The 16,995-nt window shown below is 42.1% G+C and overlaps 1 protein-coding gene across 1 annotated transcript in view; it reads right to left on the reverse strand.

Annotated features, from left to right (window-relative positions):
• Positions 1–5,696: 5,696 nt before the first annotated feature.
• Positions 5,697–16,995, reverse strand: part of SIM1 (SIM bHLH transcription factor 1) — a 76,365-nt gene continuing 65,066 nt past the window's right edge. Inside the window, exons 10-11 of the mRNA XM_056856628.1 lie at positions 7,458–7,863; positions 5,697–6,427 (exon numbers count right to left, since the gene is read on the reverse strand). Coding sequence (XP_056712606.1) covers positions 5,697–6,427; positions 7,458–7,863 — 1,137 coding nt within the window. The remainder of the gene's footprint in view (positions 6,428–7,457; positions 7,864–16,995) is intronic.

Below are 16,995 nucleotides of genomic sequence, written 5' to 3' on the forward strand. Positions count from 1 at the left end.
GACTATACCTATTAAAGGCAAAACCCATTAAGAATTGTTCACATAAACTTTGTTTTAATGGGGTTTGTACAAGACCAGTACTGGATGACTGCATTCAAATGTGACTTATATTCATGAGAAGCAGGCGGCTCCATTGATATTCTAAGGTCAAATGAAGATATATATAGTTTGGCAGTTTTGAATTACACATTCACTTGGTGAATCATGCATGCAAATGTGCTTTAAGTGCAATACAGAAAAGCTTGTGGACCCAATCCTAAAGGATTGGGCCCATTACACTGAAATGTGTATAATGAAATATCTTGCTGCCCCTGTGACATCAAGCATGAGGTTTCCTGCTAATCACTCAAAGCCTCTGCTACGTAATAATAGCTTTACGGCAATGTTGTTTTACAAATAGTAACAGAAATAATTTCAAGTACCGGTATTCCAAAATCATTCATCTAATTTGTCAAAAAAAAAAAAAAACAGCCCACCCCATTTATAGTGTCTGAGAGTTGCTGAAAAATTTTATAATGGATAAGTCATAAAAATCAGTAAAATATGCCATGCAGAAAAAAAAAGGAAAATGTTTTAAACAAAGAACATGGCTGCGTGCATCATGTGCATTCCAAGGCTGCAGTTCTGCACACTTTTTTTTTGAAGCAAGTCTTTTTGAAATCAATGGACTATACCTCTGAATTAACATGAATAAGAAAGCTGGAACTGCAACTATCCTCGGCCTTGAGAACTTTGTAATGTTTCCTACCCATTACATGCAAGGAGGGAGAAGCATATTGGATGCCAACTTAATATTTTACTGATCAGGTGCAGAAAAAAGTGAAGCATGATTAAGGGACAAACCATATGATATACAGGAGATCTGTGACTGGATCCCCAGTTGCATAGTTCAGCCTGGAAATGCATCTGAGGGAGGGAGAGAACTGGATCAGGCCATAGCGCTGAGGAAGGACTCCTTAAAAAATAATAAATAAAACCCTCTCTTCTGCACTGTTTCCCTGATCAAAAATTTCCCTTCCTCTGCTCTGCTCTTAGCCTCAGTGGATAAAAAAGACAGGCAAAGAGAAAATCAGTGTAACTAGGAACCAAAGAGGACATCACACAGCTGCTGATGCAGTCCTGAAGCAGGCTCCCTTGATGAACTAGCAGATGGTCAGTGAGATGGTGGGACTTAGACTGTGCTCAGAGTTCACTCCTGTTATAAACACTTGTCTCCTGGATACCCCTGAATGGCTAAACAGATCAAAAAGATTGAATAAGATTGAACATTGGGAAGAGGCTATGGCTCAGTGGTAGAGCCTCTGCTTGGCATGCAGAAGGTCCCAGGTTCAATCCCCAGCATCTCCATTTAAAGGGATTAGGCAAGTAGATTATGTGAAAGACCTCTGCCTGAGATCCTGGATGATATTATGATCAACCCACGGCAGTCTAATATTTTGTCAAAGGAGGGGAAATATGTCTGTGGTTTTTCAGAGCTGATTTGTGACAATTTTTTGGTCTTGAACTGCAACGACAGTAAGTGCTTTTGAGGCTTCACAAGATTTTAAATTTGAATCCCCTTTACATTTTACTAGTCTTCAACTTTCCTGGTTAGTTACTTCCAGTTCTTTGTAGGCTCATAGTTTCTCTCATGCCCACTCTTGCTGGGATGAGAGTAAAGAACTTGACAGGGGAGGGGGTTACTTTGCAACAAACAGTTGCCCATTTTTAAGATAATTAATTTATCATTTCATTGTTACAATAATAAATGATAAAAGTTTAAAGAATATGGACAATTATCCTAGTGTTTGTAAGAAATGAAAGGAATAATGCAGGGAGAGTAGGATCTTTTATGGAAAGTTTTACTCCTGAGTAGACATATAGTAGACCCTTGCCCTTGAGGGCAGGCTTTTAAGGGACTATAGCAATATATTAAGCATTACGTGGAACTTTTGTTTCAATTCTACTTGCATTTTACTGTGGGGAAAGGATCCTTCATCCAAAGTCAGCTCTTAAAACATGGAACAAATATTAAAATGCCATTTCACAGTTTACATCTATAATTAGGGATCCTATGGTTTAGGAAATGGTTTTGGAAATGTTGAAACACAACGTTAATCTGGATCAGATCTCTTTTTATCCATTCCATGTTTTATGAAGCAGTATGTGGAAAAAACTGAGATTTGCATCTAGACTTTTATCAATATTTCTAAGACCAGCATGTTTTTAGTTACACAGAATGCAGCCTAATCCTCTGCATGTTTACTCAGCAGTGTGCTTAGGGTTCCACTCTTACTTATGATGGCTGTGTACTTTTAAAAAGCAGGCACAACAGAGAGGGAAAGGATAGTCTGTCAGAATTCAGAATCCAAACATCAATTCTGTGCATAGTTTGAGTTTATAATAGCAAAAACGTCTCTCTCTTTCGAAACAACAGAAGTTACGCCGTGGCTACTTGCCTTTTAAGGTACACTAATTTCAGCTTGTTGCATTCTTAAAACTTCACCCAGACCGAAGGCATACTTTTGTTCCCATTCATCATCTCAACTTCCTTTTTCTGAATTCTTTTTGTATAGTCCTGTCAAAACCAAGCATTTTAAAGCCCTGCTGATTTCATTTCAGGCAACAGGACTTTAATGTGCTTAGCTCTGACTGGATTCTTCCCTTTGCTTTTCATGCACCATACCCCTCCCCTACTAGCACATATTTATCAAAACATAAATGGTAACTTTTCTAGCTTTAATGCTAGTTTCTAAAGAACTGTTTGTGTTTGTCAGGCCATTACATAGTGCTTATTTCATTGTATTACTCTGGTTGTTTATGCATGAGAGTTTTACCTGAGGTTCGTTGCTCGCTGGACCCACATTTTCCTATTGGGAATTTATAGCCATTAATGCACTGCTGTTTTCGCATTTGTTTGTCCCCGTCCTATCTCACACCTTCTAATCCCACATTCAAAAAACTGAACGAGTGGGAAGAGGGGGCAGGGACAAACAAATGAAGAAGGGCAGCAGCAACGGCGGCCCCTTTCTGCCCCCCGGACCCATGCCTCTCTCTCCCCCTCTCCTCCTGCGCCCTCCTCCACCTTCCCCAGCACCAGAGGGAGTTTCAGCCCACCTCAAAGCAGGCTCTAGCCTGCAGCCCAGAGCCCCACAGTCAGCAAGGTCATCTCTAATGGATGAGAAACTCATGCATAACTCCAAGGAACAACCGAGACAGACCGAGGGCAAACGTGAGTGAAAGTACCCATGCATAAATGACCTCTCACTAAATATGCAATGATAAACACATTTATCTGCAATCCCATTGATGGCAATGAGACTTGCTTCCACCTTAGTAGCTTAGACCAACAGCACCAGGACTAGCTGTCCAAGAATGGCTTCAGATTTGTAGCTACATGACACACTCACACATCCATTTTTCATGATGTGCAAAGCCACCCTGCTGAAATCTCTACTGCCATATTACACACGAAGTTGCGTAGACAGACCAGTGTGAGCTGGCCTAGTACACAAAAGACAGTGATTTTTCCCATATGTCGTTGTTGCTGGGTTTTGTGCAATAGCTCTTAAAGTCCGCCTTCCAAAGGTTTCCGCAAGATGAGTTCAATTTTAAATTAGGGAGAAAAGTAAAACTCAAATTGATGGATTTGTACTGTATTTTGTACTTTGTACTTGTTTTAAAATTGTGAAATGTAAATAATTGTGAAATGTAAATAGTTTTACTAAGCTTTTTAGAATGGCAATGCCGCAATAAAAACGTGTCTGTCTGTTATATGCCTTTTTTATATTAACTTGCCATTATATTTCTGCTAGCAAGATTTCAAAATGTATTTTTTAATTGAAAATTCTTCTTTGGTATCCATCTTCATGTCTTCCATGCAAAGTCACCTTTTGTCTCAGAGCCTGTTCGCTTTTTAAAAAATTTAAAAAAACTGGCTCGCTATGACTGTATCTAGCTGAGAAGAAGAAGAAGAAGAAAAGCTGCCGATTTTCTCTACCACTTAAGGAAGAATCAAGCCGGCTTACAATCTCCTTCCCCTCCCCACACCCTGTGAGGTCGGTGGGGTTGAGAGAGCTCTAAGAGCTGTGACCAGCCCAAGGTCACCCAGCTGGCTTCCCCACACTGTAGGAGTGGGGAAACAAATCCAGTTCACCAGATTAGTGTTCACCGCTCATGTGGGGGAGTGGGGAATCAAGCCCGGTTCTCCAGATCAGAGTCCACCACTCCAAACCACTGCTGTTAATCACTACACCACGCAGGGATCAGCATTTTCTCCATTATATTTGGGAAATGGTGTATCCTTGCAACAAAAGCATTGCCTTAGGGGCAAATGCCTGGATTCACAGCACACAAATGTGTAACAACGGCACATTCATTGATCTCAAAAGGCCCTTAAAAGCCTGATTAATTTCAGTAGATTTAATATTATTGTACTGTCCCTTGATTGTAATATGTGACTCTTACTCTGTTTTCTTTAAAATGCTATAGAGGCAATAACAAACAGAGAAAATCCTTGTTTGTGTTCACAGATTAAAACCCTAATCCAAAATACACTATTTTGGAGCAAAGAATATCAAAATAAATGGCTTCCAAGAAATGGCGCCAGGCTTGGACAAATGGTTCTAACTCTACACAGCCATCAAAACCAATCCTACTACTTCCATTGGCATGTTCCTTCCGATCTCTTTGGTGCATTGTTAGTTTATTTTGGAAGTAAGCACACCAGCTCTAGTGGCTTTTCATCTTCTGTCTCATGCCCTTCCTACAAAACTTTCAAGCATTTGCTACCTATGGTTCTGACCTTCTCTCCTGTATGTACCTTCTTAGCTTGATTTTTCCCAGTTGACTATTTGACAAAAGAGGAGGTATGCCTTCTTACAAAGTTAGCTTAGATCGATGGCAAAAGGTTTCTGAATGACCAAATGTGGGACTGAATGTTTTCTCCTTTCTTGCTTCCATTCCACTAGTTCCTTCTCCAGAAGGAAACCTTCTTTCACAAATACGATCACAATTCGTAGTGCCCTGTCCTCTAAATCTATGCATATACTTCTCATACATCTCATACTCAGGCTAAGAATTCCCCAACCTTTCTGTTCCTTCCTTTGCAACACAGCCTAAGCAAACAATTGTCTGTCTGACGATGATTGCTGTACATCATATATCCCTCCAGGTCAAGCCCATTACAATTAATTTCCAGTATCTCAGCAAATAACCATATTGCCGACCATGGCCAACCATGAATTCATTACAGCCATAAGGGGACAGGTTTGGACAACCACAGAATAACACAGGTTGCTATGTGTTTTTTGCATGTAGAGATTACAAACTGGTTTTGTTTTCCTAGGATCTAAGAGGCGCAGGAGGCTTAGAAATCCTACCCTTAACCATCACCCATTTCCTGCACAATGGACACAAATTCCTCACTTGGCATTGCCACAAATATTCCCAGTTTAATGCTCCACAATGTGGTGCTGCCTCTGAGACTTAACTTTGCTGTGTTTACTGTAACCTTGATACCAGTGCATTTTTAAACAGTAATGTGGGTAAACCTTCCAGCACCTTCCACACATTCTCTATAGTGCATTGTAGTTTATCAAATGCTGGCAAGGACAAGGGATTAAAACGTGTGTGCGCTGTTATTACTGCAAATATATTCTTTCCTAGCACAAACATTTTTTTAAAAAAAGGGAGAGAAAGAGAGAGAGAAACACCCATCAGCTCCCATTTGTTATTATAACGGAGGTCCCCTTGTGTCCCTGGGCTGGATCTTGCTGCATCCGTAGGTGAGAAGTCACATCGAAGTGTGATCCATTGCAACCCAAAGAATAGTTCCTTATGGTTTCACTGTCATAAAGGTGCTCCAGAGCATATCCTGTTAACGTATATGCATGCTTATCAAAGTACTGCCTATGGGAACTGTAATAGTTTGGAGAACCTGCTGGATTATCTCCTGGGGTTTGATGGGGGGACACTTCCGAATGCAGGTAGTCTTTAGCTAGTACCAAACTTGACTTAGAAATTCGGTCAGAATTGGGACTGCTTATTCTAGAGAGTGTCGTGGGGCTGTTGTCATAGTCATTTTCTTGAGGGCTCATCATCTTCCCGTCTCTTTGCTGCACGTGTTCACAGGGGGACGTGTTGGCGATGCTAGGGACCCGGCAGATGTCTCCTCTCAGTTGCTGCTGGTGGTAGTTTGCAAAACAAGCAGAGTGTTTTTTCCCGGCTCCATTAACGGAAACCAGCTGATCGGGAGTAGATTTCCGTAACTGCAGCCTGTTTTCTTCTTCTTTAATCATTTGCTGGGTCGCCCTGATTAGAGTTTCGATTTTGCTGGGCTCGTGTGGGCTGCCCTGATACTGCTCGGAGTGGTAGCGATCCCCTGATTCACTAGCTGAACCTGGGTCTGGGGAACTAACAACACTGTCTTCATCCCAATGCCCTCTTCCTAGAAAATAAACAAATGAAGGAAATAAGGAATTAGCAATGGACTGCACTCTCAGGGCTACAAAATAGTCAGAGCTCTATACATTTCCATTTGAAATGTAAAAATTGTAATACCTAGAAGCCCTCCACCAACAAAGTGTAATTCAGCCATTGAATTGGATATGTCCACTTTAACTTTCCTTAGTGGTGGTGGAAAGTGCCATCAAGTCGCAGCTGACTTGTGGTGACCCCATAGGTTTTTCAAGGCAAGAGACATTCAGAGGTAGTTTGCCATTACCTGCCTCATCATAGCAACTCTGGGCTTCCTTGGAGGTCTCCCATCCAAATAGTAACCAGGGCTAACCCTGCTTAGCTTCCAAGATCTGATGAGATCAGGCTATCCTGGGCCAAGTTCAACCATTACCAGCCATTACTTCATAGCAATTTTTGCTCCCTTGAGCTTAAGCTATGTAGCGCTGTCAACAGAAGCCATCAGTTCTAGACCTTAGAACTAGTAACCCTAAGCCCTTTAGTTCCCTCTCTTACCATGATATCCAAATGTATGTTTGAATCTGCCATTCAAGTAACTAATAACTATTAATTATTGTTAATGGGTAAGGACACTGATGGAAGTCATTAGCTAAAGAACATCAAGTAAAGAAAATTATATGTATTTAAAGTAAAGCAAGAGAATTAAAAATTAAATGGCTTTTTTTGTTCTAGAACAGCACATAAGGGATACTCTGGGAGAGCACTAGTAGTCTTGGAGAATGAATGAATGAATGAATGAATGAATGAATGAATGAATGAATGAATGAATGAATGAACGAATGAATGCTGGAAATCCATGCTAGGCACCTTTGGCCAATTTCCATTCAATGTTCATTCAGACACATTCTAAAGCCTTTTTTGCTGATAAGTTACTCCTCAAGAAACGAATATATCTCCTGACTTTACTGTAGAAGAAACAAGCAAGTTCAAAATGTTCCAGACAAGCCTCTGAAACTCTGGCTCAGGGCTTCCAGGCATTATATTTTTTTAAAAACACCTACCGTGAATCCGGTGAACTGAAGCTATGTGAGGCATACTGTTTTCATAGGCTTCTCTGCTCTCAGGAGAAGATTTGGTTAGAGGAATGGCAGTCCGTGAGCCCCACCATGTTTCCCTCCCAGGCTGTGGAGTGCCTAGGAAGTATCGGCCAGCCTCACACCTGCCACTTTCACAGGCCTGGGTATGGAAGTGCCTCTCCTCAGCCAACCTGGAATGGTCAAGTGCAAAACCATAGCAGAGGGAGGTGCGATCTGAGTACTGTCTGTAGGCACAGGAGACATCATGATGCTGGGAGTTTGGCCTGTCAGCAGGGTCCATTAATTGTGGAGAAGCCGTGTCAGTTAGTGGACTTCCACCCCACTGGCTTTCATGGTCTGATTCAGATCTTTCTGTATGAAATCCAGAATACTGCAAGAAAAAGAAAAGAAAACTAAAGAAACCAGGGGTAGGGTAAGACCTCAAAACAATTTAGTTCACTGAGAGTTTCATTACACAGGCCAGTGAAACTGGAACTCAAGTGGACTAAGGGCCTTACTAGATATGATGATATCCTTGGGTCCGAACTGTAGAGGAGGAGGAGGAGGAGGAAGAAGAAGAAGAAGAAGAAGACTTTCTGTACCACTTAAGGAAGAATCAAACTAGCTTACAATCATCTTCCCTTCCCTTCCCCACAACAAACACCCTGTGAGGCAGGTGGGGCTGAGAGAGATGTGACTAGCCCAAGGTCACCCAGCTGGCTTCATGTGGAGGAGTGGGGAAACAAATCCTGTTCACCAGATTAGCGTCCGCTGCTCACATGGAGGAGTGGGGAATCAAACCCGGTTCTCCAAGTTAGACTCCACCGCTCCAAACCACTACCCTTAACCACTACACCACGCTGGCACTGCCATTTCAAAGGGATTTTAAAAAGCTGTGAGGGATCAGGCCTGCAGTGCAGCAGGCTGAAGAGCTCTTGTTTTCTCCCCCCCCCACACACACACACACCTTTTCAAGTGCCAAAACAGCAGTGGGGGTTGTAGTCATTTCAGCACTTGAAAAGGCACATGGGGAGGAGAACAAGAGCTACTCAGTCTGCTATACTGTCAGCAAAATCAATATTTTCAATCCCTTTAAAATGGTGGTGGCATTCACAAGACAGATCCACATACAATGTTTGGGTCTTAGCCCACTTACAGTGATGTATAGATTTGTGTGTGTGTGTGTGTGTGTGCGTGTGCGCGCGCGCATTGTTTGGCATTCCCTCAGTGATCCTTCCTGATTAATGTGTTAACTGCCATTTTTATGTCTTTATAAATATTTGAACTCTGTTTTTAACTTGTTTTAATGATGTGTACTATGTGGGGACTGATTTTAATGGTTTTTAAATGTGATTTTACCATGTATGTTTTAAATTGGTGGCCCTTGTGAGGGCAGAAAGGTGGGGTATAAATTTTGTAAATAAATAAGGAATAAATCATTTTCACTTAAATGGTCTGTGGATGGGGTGATCCCTCACAGAGATCAGTTCACCTGGAGAAAATGGCCTCTTTGGAAGGTGGACTCTATGGCATTATACTTAGGATTCCCAACCTCCAGGTACTAGCTGGAGATCTCCTGCTATTATAACTAATGTCCAGCCGATAGAGATCAGATCACCTGGAGAAAATGGCCGCTTTGGCAATTGGACTCTATGGCATTGAAGTCCCTCTCCAAAACCTGCCCTCCTCAGGCTCCGCCCTGAAAACCTCCCGCCAGTGGCAAAGAGGGACCTGTCAACACTAATTATACCTCATTGAAGTCCCTCCCTTCTCCAAACCCTGCCCTCCTTAGGTTCCTCCACCACCACCCCAAAATCTCCAGGTATTTCCCAAACCAGAGCTGTCAACCCTACCACCCATGGAGGAAGGAAGGGACTAAGCTTCCAGAATATGAGAAAGAAGTCCAGAGAAAGCCAGTAAAGTGAAGAAAGAGGACCAGGATGCCAGAATCTCCTCTCCTTGAGGCCAGAGGGAGGGCCTCCTCCTCACTGGGCACTTGGCAACCCTAGCCATCATGGTAAAATATTCACAAAACCAGGCATATGCAGAGAAATATATATGGCAACGTCTGGTTTCTATTAGAATATGATGGTAATAAAGCTACTATGATAAGCAAATCTTTAATGACTGGCCAGTATCAGTTTCTAGGGAGAGAAGGAGAGAATGCCTGAGCCACAAGCATAACTAGACTGGAGCTGTTCCAGAATATACTCCTGCTCAGGCCTTCAAAAGGGTTACACAGCACATGCATAGAGTGGGATTGTACCTGCTACCCCACATGTGGACATATGTATACAGCCAAACATCCGTAGTGAACCTTATGTGCATAACATTGCATGTTTATAGGTTTTGCATAAATCTGGACCCTGCTTCTTGCAGTGTTCCCAACTGTGTGTACAAACGTTATGAATAAACCTCTGAATATCCATAGGAAGCAGGAAAAGAGGAAGACCCAACAAGAGATGGACTGACTCTATAAAGGAAGCCACGGGCCTCAGTTTGCAAGATCTGAGCAAGGCTGTTAAGGATAGGATGTTTTGGAGGACATTGATTCATAGGGTCGCCATGACAACATAGGGTCAGAAGCAACTTGACAACATTTCACACGCACATGCACACACCCAAAGGGTTTGCTGCAAATGTTTGGCTGTACGTGTGGACATCCAATGCAACCCCACTCCCCTCTACTTGATTAGTATATACGCTCTTTTAAATACCTGAGCATGGTTTTTGGCTTACTAGAAACCATAAAGTAGGATTCTAAACATTGCTATCACTGTCTTTCATATTAACCTACCTCACAAGGTTTTAGTGATGGTAATCGAGGGGGCAGTAGATTTTGCCCTGTGCTTCTTGGAGGACATGCAGAATTAAAATAAATGTGCATAAATAATGCTACAAATGATTCAGGTCAAACTGAGCCCTATTGTCTGTCCATTTGCAGTTCCATTATGGAGACTGAAATATATTCTTATACAGAAATATAATTGTCCCATTATAAAGATTGACACATTACTTTCCTGCTTTTCAGACACAGGATCTCACAAACATTTGAAATAAAGTAAACCAATTAAAATACAGCATACACTACAATAAATCAAAGTTCATTAGTTCCCAGTTTATCACAACAAACAAACAAAATTAAATTATATAAACCAACTGCACAAATGAGGGGAAGAAAGAAAAAACAATCCAGCGGAGTTAAATATAACCACAATGGCATTCAGAAGTATACCGTAAGATTTAACTTAAATCAGATCTTGTCTTTCTTACTTTACTTTATTTATAGCCCATTTTTCTCCTTAATGGGGATCCAAAGCAGCTCAAAAGTCCACCTAAACAGAATGGTTTTACCGGTAACCAATTTTCAAAATAATAAAAGGGCTCAGAGGCTGCCTCACAGGGCAAGGGAAGCCCAAGATTTGGCACCAGCTACAAAGCCCTGTCTTATGTATCCACCTGCTGAACCTCTGAAGTTAAGAGGAGCAAAGAAGAGTAAACTTACGTTGGTGGTTCTCTGAAGTTGCCCTAGTTGCAAACCATTTAGGGTTTAAAGATAATAAACAGACATTCAAACTGGATCCCAAAACATTTGTGAACTTTACAAAAGTAGATCCAGAAACAGCAACTCCCAGAGATGGATACAACCTGTGTTGCTTGCTTGGTTAGTTGGTTATTTATTTTTCTTTCCTTTGATCTGTGTTGTCCCACAGGGTCCTACCTTGTGCCCTACACCTGTTTAACAATACATAAAATCACCAGAGGTTTGGGCTACAGTGTTACCAACAGGCAAGTGATATCCAGTACCAGCTCTCTCGCTCTCTCTTTTGTTTTGCCAGATCCTAAGAAAGCAGTGGATTTACTCAATGATGGTCACATGGTCACATGAAGCTGCTTTATACTGAATCAGACACCCTGGTCCATCAAAGTCAGTATTGTCTACTCAGACCAGCAGCAGCTCTCCAGGGTTTCAAGCAGAGGTCTTTCACATCACTTACTTGCCTAGTCCCTTTAACTGGAGATGCCAGGGATTGAACCTGGGACCTTCTGCATGCCAAGCAGATGCTCTACCACTGAGCCACAGCCTTCTCCAAATGGATGGGAGAAGGGTCAGCAAGCAGTAACCTAACCCAGACATGAAAGAACTGATATTGGCTGGGGGTGTGGCTGATCCCAGAGATGAAAGCAGCAGCAGTCTGCCAATGCCACCTTCTAGATTCTATGCTAGAAAAAAAAAAGATGTACTTTCTGCAATTTCCCCCATTATAAAATTGGCAGTCTAGAAGGATACCATGATCAATGGTAACACAACAGCTAAGTTACCATGCCCCCCTCTGCTTTCCTTACATACTTCTCCACCTTTAAACAAACCAGAACATTCCTATGTCATGTACGACCTGGTTGATCTATCTAAGGTAAAGAATGGGGACAGAGGAGAGCATGAGATTCTAAAGACATCAATCAGGAACCATTTGTTATTGCAAAAGAAAATCCCATCACATATCTATATTTTAGGTCCTCCAGCCCCACCTCACAGTTATGGCAATCTGTAAACTAGGCGCAATAATGCCTGCTGTGTAGAACTAGGAGAGGGAAAGATGCTGCAATGCTGGAAAGAAAATACCACCCTGCTAGATCCTCCTGGATATCAGATAGGGCAAGGAGAACAGAAGCTTAGAGAACTAGCCAAAGAAAATAGTAGAAACTTCAGATGATAAGCAGGCACACTTTCACTACCCTAACTCTCCCACGCAGCCTCATTCCCCTTTCCCTGGCTAATGCAAATATCAACGCCAAATCTATTCTACTGCTGCTGTATGGCTTATATGTTTTCAGAAACATCTTCTTTCCAGATGTAAGTTACTCTAAATGCACAAGGCTTGCCTGATCCTAAGATGCGATTTAGAAAATGTTGGATTGTCCCATTTCTTCCCACCATCTAAAGTATCTAGCAAGCCTACTAATTGGTACAATCTAGGGTTGTGCATATTGATAAACCTGAACTGAAAATAAACCCAAAATTAGCCGTTTCGGTAAATTTCAGGTTTCAGGTTTACCCAATGCCAAAACCTGGGGATAAAGCCGAAGCCGAATAGGCAATTTCCGAAAAAGCAGAATAGATATTTGGCTTTTCGAGTTCGGCTATTTGCCTTTTCTCAGAGGCATGGCTCTGTGATTTCTCCCCTTTTTCTTTCTTTTTTCTTTTTTGACTGGTTTTGAGATAGGGTTATTTAAAAGACAGGGCTCACCCAGTCCCGTCCCGAGGGATATACCCTCCCACTAAAAGAGCCAGCTTCAACAGCCACCCACCAGGCTTCCAAAGGAGATTTCTTCATCCACGTGGATGAGCAATCGCCTTCGGACAGCCCCCATGATCATGACTTCAGTCAGCTCCCATATAACCACCACCACCCCATGAAAACCTGCTTTCTAAAAGAAGGTTGCCCTGAGTAGAGGCTTTGTTTCCCCACACCGTAACCATCTCTTGGAATCAGATTTTTCATGACCACAATAAAGGACTGTTCACAGGATGTCATTTGCCACCAAAAGGAATGTTTTCCGTGCCTTATTTCTCTTGCATTTAAGCCATTTTCCTCCATTTGGAAGCTCATTTGCATGGACATCATGCAAACTGTCCCAGAAACTAAGGCAACCCCCAGACTTTGAAGTGCCAGCCAGACAATCAGCCCTTTCCATCAGTCCTCAGTATCGCTGAATTTTTGAACCTGAAAACCGATGGACAGGTCAGCTCACAAATGCCTGCAGGAGGGGGGCAACCCCTTTGTGGGCCCATAAAATTGGACCCTCTGTCCCAACATTCACCAAACTTTGGTGACTGTCTAAGGAGAGTCCCTTGCAGCCATGCTGCAAATTTGGGGAGTCTACCTCCAAAAATGTCCCCCAGGAGCTTAAACAAATCCCCATAGACTATAATAGACCAGAATTTTTCAGTAAACCTGAAGATAAGCTGAATACCGAAATTTTCCTGTATGGGTATTCGGCTTATTTTGGGTTTACCGGAAAAAAATCAGGCCCAATAAACCCAAACCTGAAATTTACCCCCCAAAAATTTGCACAACCCTAGTACAATCCACTGGGATCTTCAGCTTCACTAGGCCCTGTAAAATGAATGGGATGTACACAAGAGCACAGAATGGGTGTGGGGATTTTTCTTGACACTGAACAAGTCTTATCATTAGATTTGTCTTTTCTCCAAGAAAAAGGTGGGAAAGTTATTTTTAATTTAATGATTTTCACACACACACAAAAAGGAAAAATATTGGGCTCTCAAAGTAGAAGTATGCTCATCTGGTCAAGGAGTAAACACCCAACAAAATAAAGAAAATGAGTTTCCAAAATGATGCATACCTATCTTCTGCAGGATCAGATGAGCATGCCTATTATATTAGGTGCTTTGGAACACAGGCAAGACAATGCTGCTGCAGTTGTCTTGTTTTTGGGCTTCATAGTAGGCTTGAGCATATTGATAAACCCGAACTGAAAATAAACCCAAAATTAGCCATTTTGGTAAATTTCCAGTTCAAATTTACCGAATGCACAAACCTGGAGAGAAAGCTAAATCCGAACAGGCAATCCCGGCAAAAGCCAAATAATTATATGGCTTTTTCGGGTCTTAGGGGGTATTTTTCAAGGTACAGCCCCCAAATTCACAGTGTAGCTTGAAGGGACTCGCCTTTGCAATCATTGCAAATTTTGCAATGTTTCTCTATGGAAGAAGGGAACCCCATAAAATTGGACCCCCTGACCCAATCTTCACAAAACTCTGGGGTTCATGCAAGGAGAGTCCCTTCAAGCTAAGCTGTAAATTTGAGAGCTCTACCTCAAAAAAATGACCTCCCCAGGGCTGAATTTTTTCAGGAAACCTGAAAATAAGCTGAATGCCCATATTTACCGATATGGGTATTTGGCTTATTTCAGTTTTCCTGAAAAAATCAGGCCCAATAAACCCAAACCCGAAATTTACAAAAAAAATTTTTTTTGCACAGCCCTGCTTCCTAGAGGCATCTGGTTGGCATCTGAATAGACTGCTAGACTTTATGGGCCTTGGTCTGATCAAGCATGGCCTTCCTTATATTCTTATGAGTTAGAATTGACTTTTGGCAGATAAGAGCGGGTGGAGAGGAGAAAACTATTTCAACCATATTTGGATTTTTTTTCTGCTCTTTGTCCATTTTAATGCTCGCAATGTGGCTTTGTCCACTTGAATTATGAGAGAATGGTTGAGACAGGATGAAGAGTTTCCTTGTCCTGGAGTTGTGCCTGAAATCAATCATCACCTTCTACAGCTAAAAGGACTACTGGCAGTAAAAGGGAAGCCAGGGATTCATATGATCTATTTCTGTCCATCTCCACCCATCCAATGCTTCCTTATGGGCTGCTAGATCCTGAACAGTATGGACTGGCACTTCCTGAATGGGCTGGGATCCAACAAGCTAATATAGCATGCCAGCAAAATGATAAATGATTGAGAGGAGAGGGTCAGCACTGAAAAATGAAATGATTATGAGGGTCACTGATGTTTCTTTTGTCTCAGGAAAAACTTCAACATACATTTATGTTTAGGATAATTTTTTTTAAAAGCTCAGTCGGTTCCATCTGCCATTGGTAATGGATACAAATGCGGAATCCTTAAATCTAGTCCATAGAAATTATTCTGTTCACGTAAACTGAAGATAAAGCTGCAGTTCACCAGCCTTGGGGCCTAATCAACCAAGCACATCTTCAGTCCATTTAAACAGTACTTGAACACAAAAAGAAGGAACAGCCAACCATAAGAGGGCCTTTAGTGCAAATGTATGTGAATAAGCCTTGATTCACACACCTGTTTAACTCTACTGTGAAATAACTTTCTGAAGACACCACAAAAGGCAGACATAGTATAATCCAGACCAGCGTTTCCCAAACTGTGCTCCACGGAGCACCTGGTGCTCCGCAAAACATCTCCTAGTGCTCCGTGAAGAGATTGGAAAGAAAAATACTACTGTCATTCAGTTTAGTATATAGGTGCTCCTATATCAAAAAGTCTGGGAACCACTGATCCGGACTACTGATTCCATCATACATGAACAAGTCTGTGTCTTTACAGAGTTATGTGTGATCTATTACTAGGGTTGCCATGTTCCTACTGGAAGTGGGAGGTCTCCTGCCACCAGCAGTCATTACGCAGAGCTCCCGTAACCAGTGTGAGAGAGAGAAATGCCGCCAGTGACCGTGTGATGTCAGTTCCAGAGGGGAAAAAATGAAGTGGCATGATGCCGCTCTAGAAATCACTGGTTTTTCCACAGAGTTTAAAGCACTTCCATGGGAGTGACCCCCCTGGTCTCCTGCTGGTTGCCAGGCTTGCCTGGCAGGGGGCAGAGAGGCAGAGAGGCTCAAGCCCCCGGGATTTCTCAGCAGGGGCTATGTCCCCACCCCTGGCTGCCAGGTAGCATCATGAAGCTGCTCAGGCTGTCAGGTTCTCAAGTTCAGTCAGCCCTGTTTGTTTTTGTAGAAACTTAACAAGTTCCTAGGAGGCACAAGGCTGGTTTTGTTTGTTTGTTTTTGTAAAGATAAGAGAGGAAGAGGACCTTCAGTAGCTAATATTGTGTGTGAAGAAACAATAGAGAGAGAGAGAAATAGCATGGAAGGGGGAAGGGGAAGATCAATCCATCTAGCAATCAGAAGACTTCAGTGGATGGACTGAAGGATGTATTTCCCATAGCCTGCAACACAAACTCTGATGTAAGTACAGCTAGAGTTGAATCCAGGAGCACTTTAGAGTCCAACAAGATTTTGGAGTATAAGCTATCAAGAGTCAAAGCTCCCTTCATTAGTAGAAAAGAGCAAGAGTTCAGTAGTACCTTAAAGACTAACAAAAATATTTTCTGGCAGGGAATGAGCTTTCGTGAGCCACAGCTCACTTCTTCAGATACAGCTAGAATGTGAATCCAGCTGTCTTTAAGTAGAGGAGAGTGAATTCAGACAAGCATTAGTATATAAATGTTAACAGTATGTAATGGGATTAGGCTTGATGGGATTAGGTGTGGTATGCAGAAGAGTCTGTGATGTCCAGGGGAGAGATGGGTGTGGAGAAATCAGCATTGGTAATGAGCCATGAATGCAAGGTCTTTATTCAGCCCAGGTAAATGCATTGTCTTTAGTTTGAATATCAACTGTAATTCAAAAGTTTATCTTTCCAATCTCCCTTTGAAATTCCTTTGTAAGAAAACTGCTACTCTTAAATCTGCAACAGAATGTCCTGGAAGGTTGAAATGTTCTCCCACTGGTTTTGAATATTGTGGTTTCTGATGTCAGACTTATGTCCATTTAATCTTTGTCTAAGAGACTGACCTGTTTGTCCAATGTAGATTGTGGAAGGGCATTGCTGGCATGTGATGGTATAAATCACATTAGAAGATGAGCATGAACCTGAGATAGTATGGCTGACATTGGTGGGTCCAGAGATGATGTTCCTAGAATCTATATGAAGGCAAAGTTAGTCTTTGAAGTGCTACTGGACTCT

Source organism: Euleptes europaea, chromosome 10 (assembly GCF_029931775.1).
Source record: "Euleptes europaea isolate rEulEur1 chromosome 10, rEulEur1.hap1, whole genome shotgun sequence".
Taxonomy (NCBI): domain Eukaryota; kingdom Metazoa; phylum Chordata; class Lepidosauria; order Squamata; family Sphaerodactylidae; genus Euleptes; species Euleptes europaea.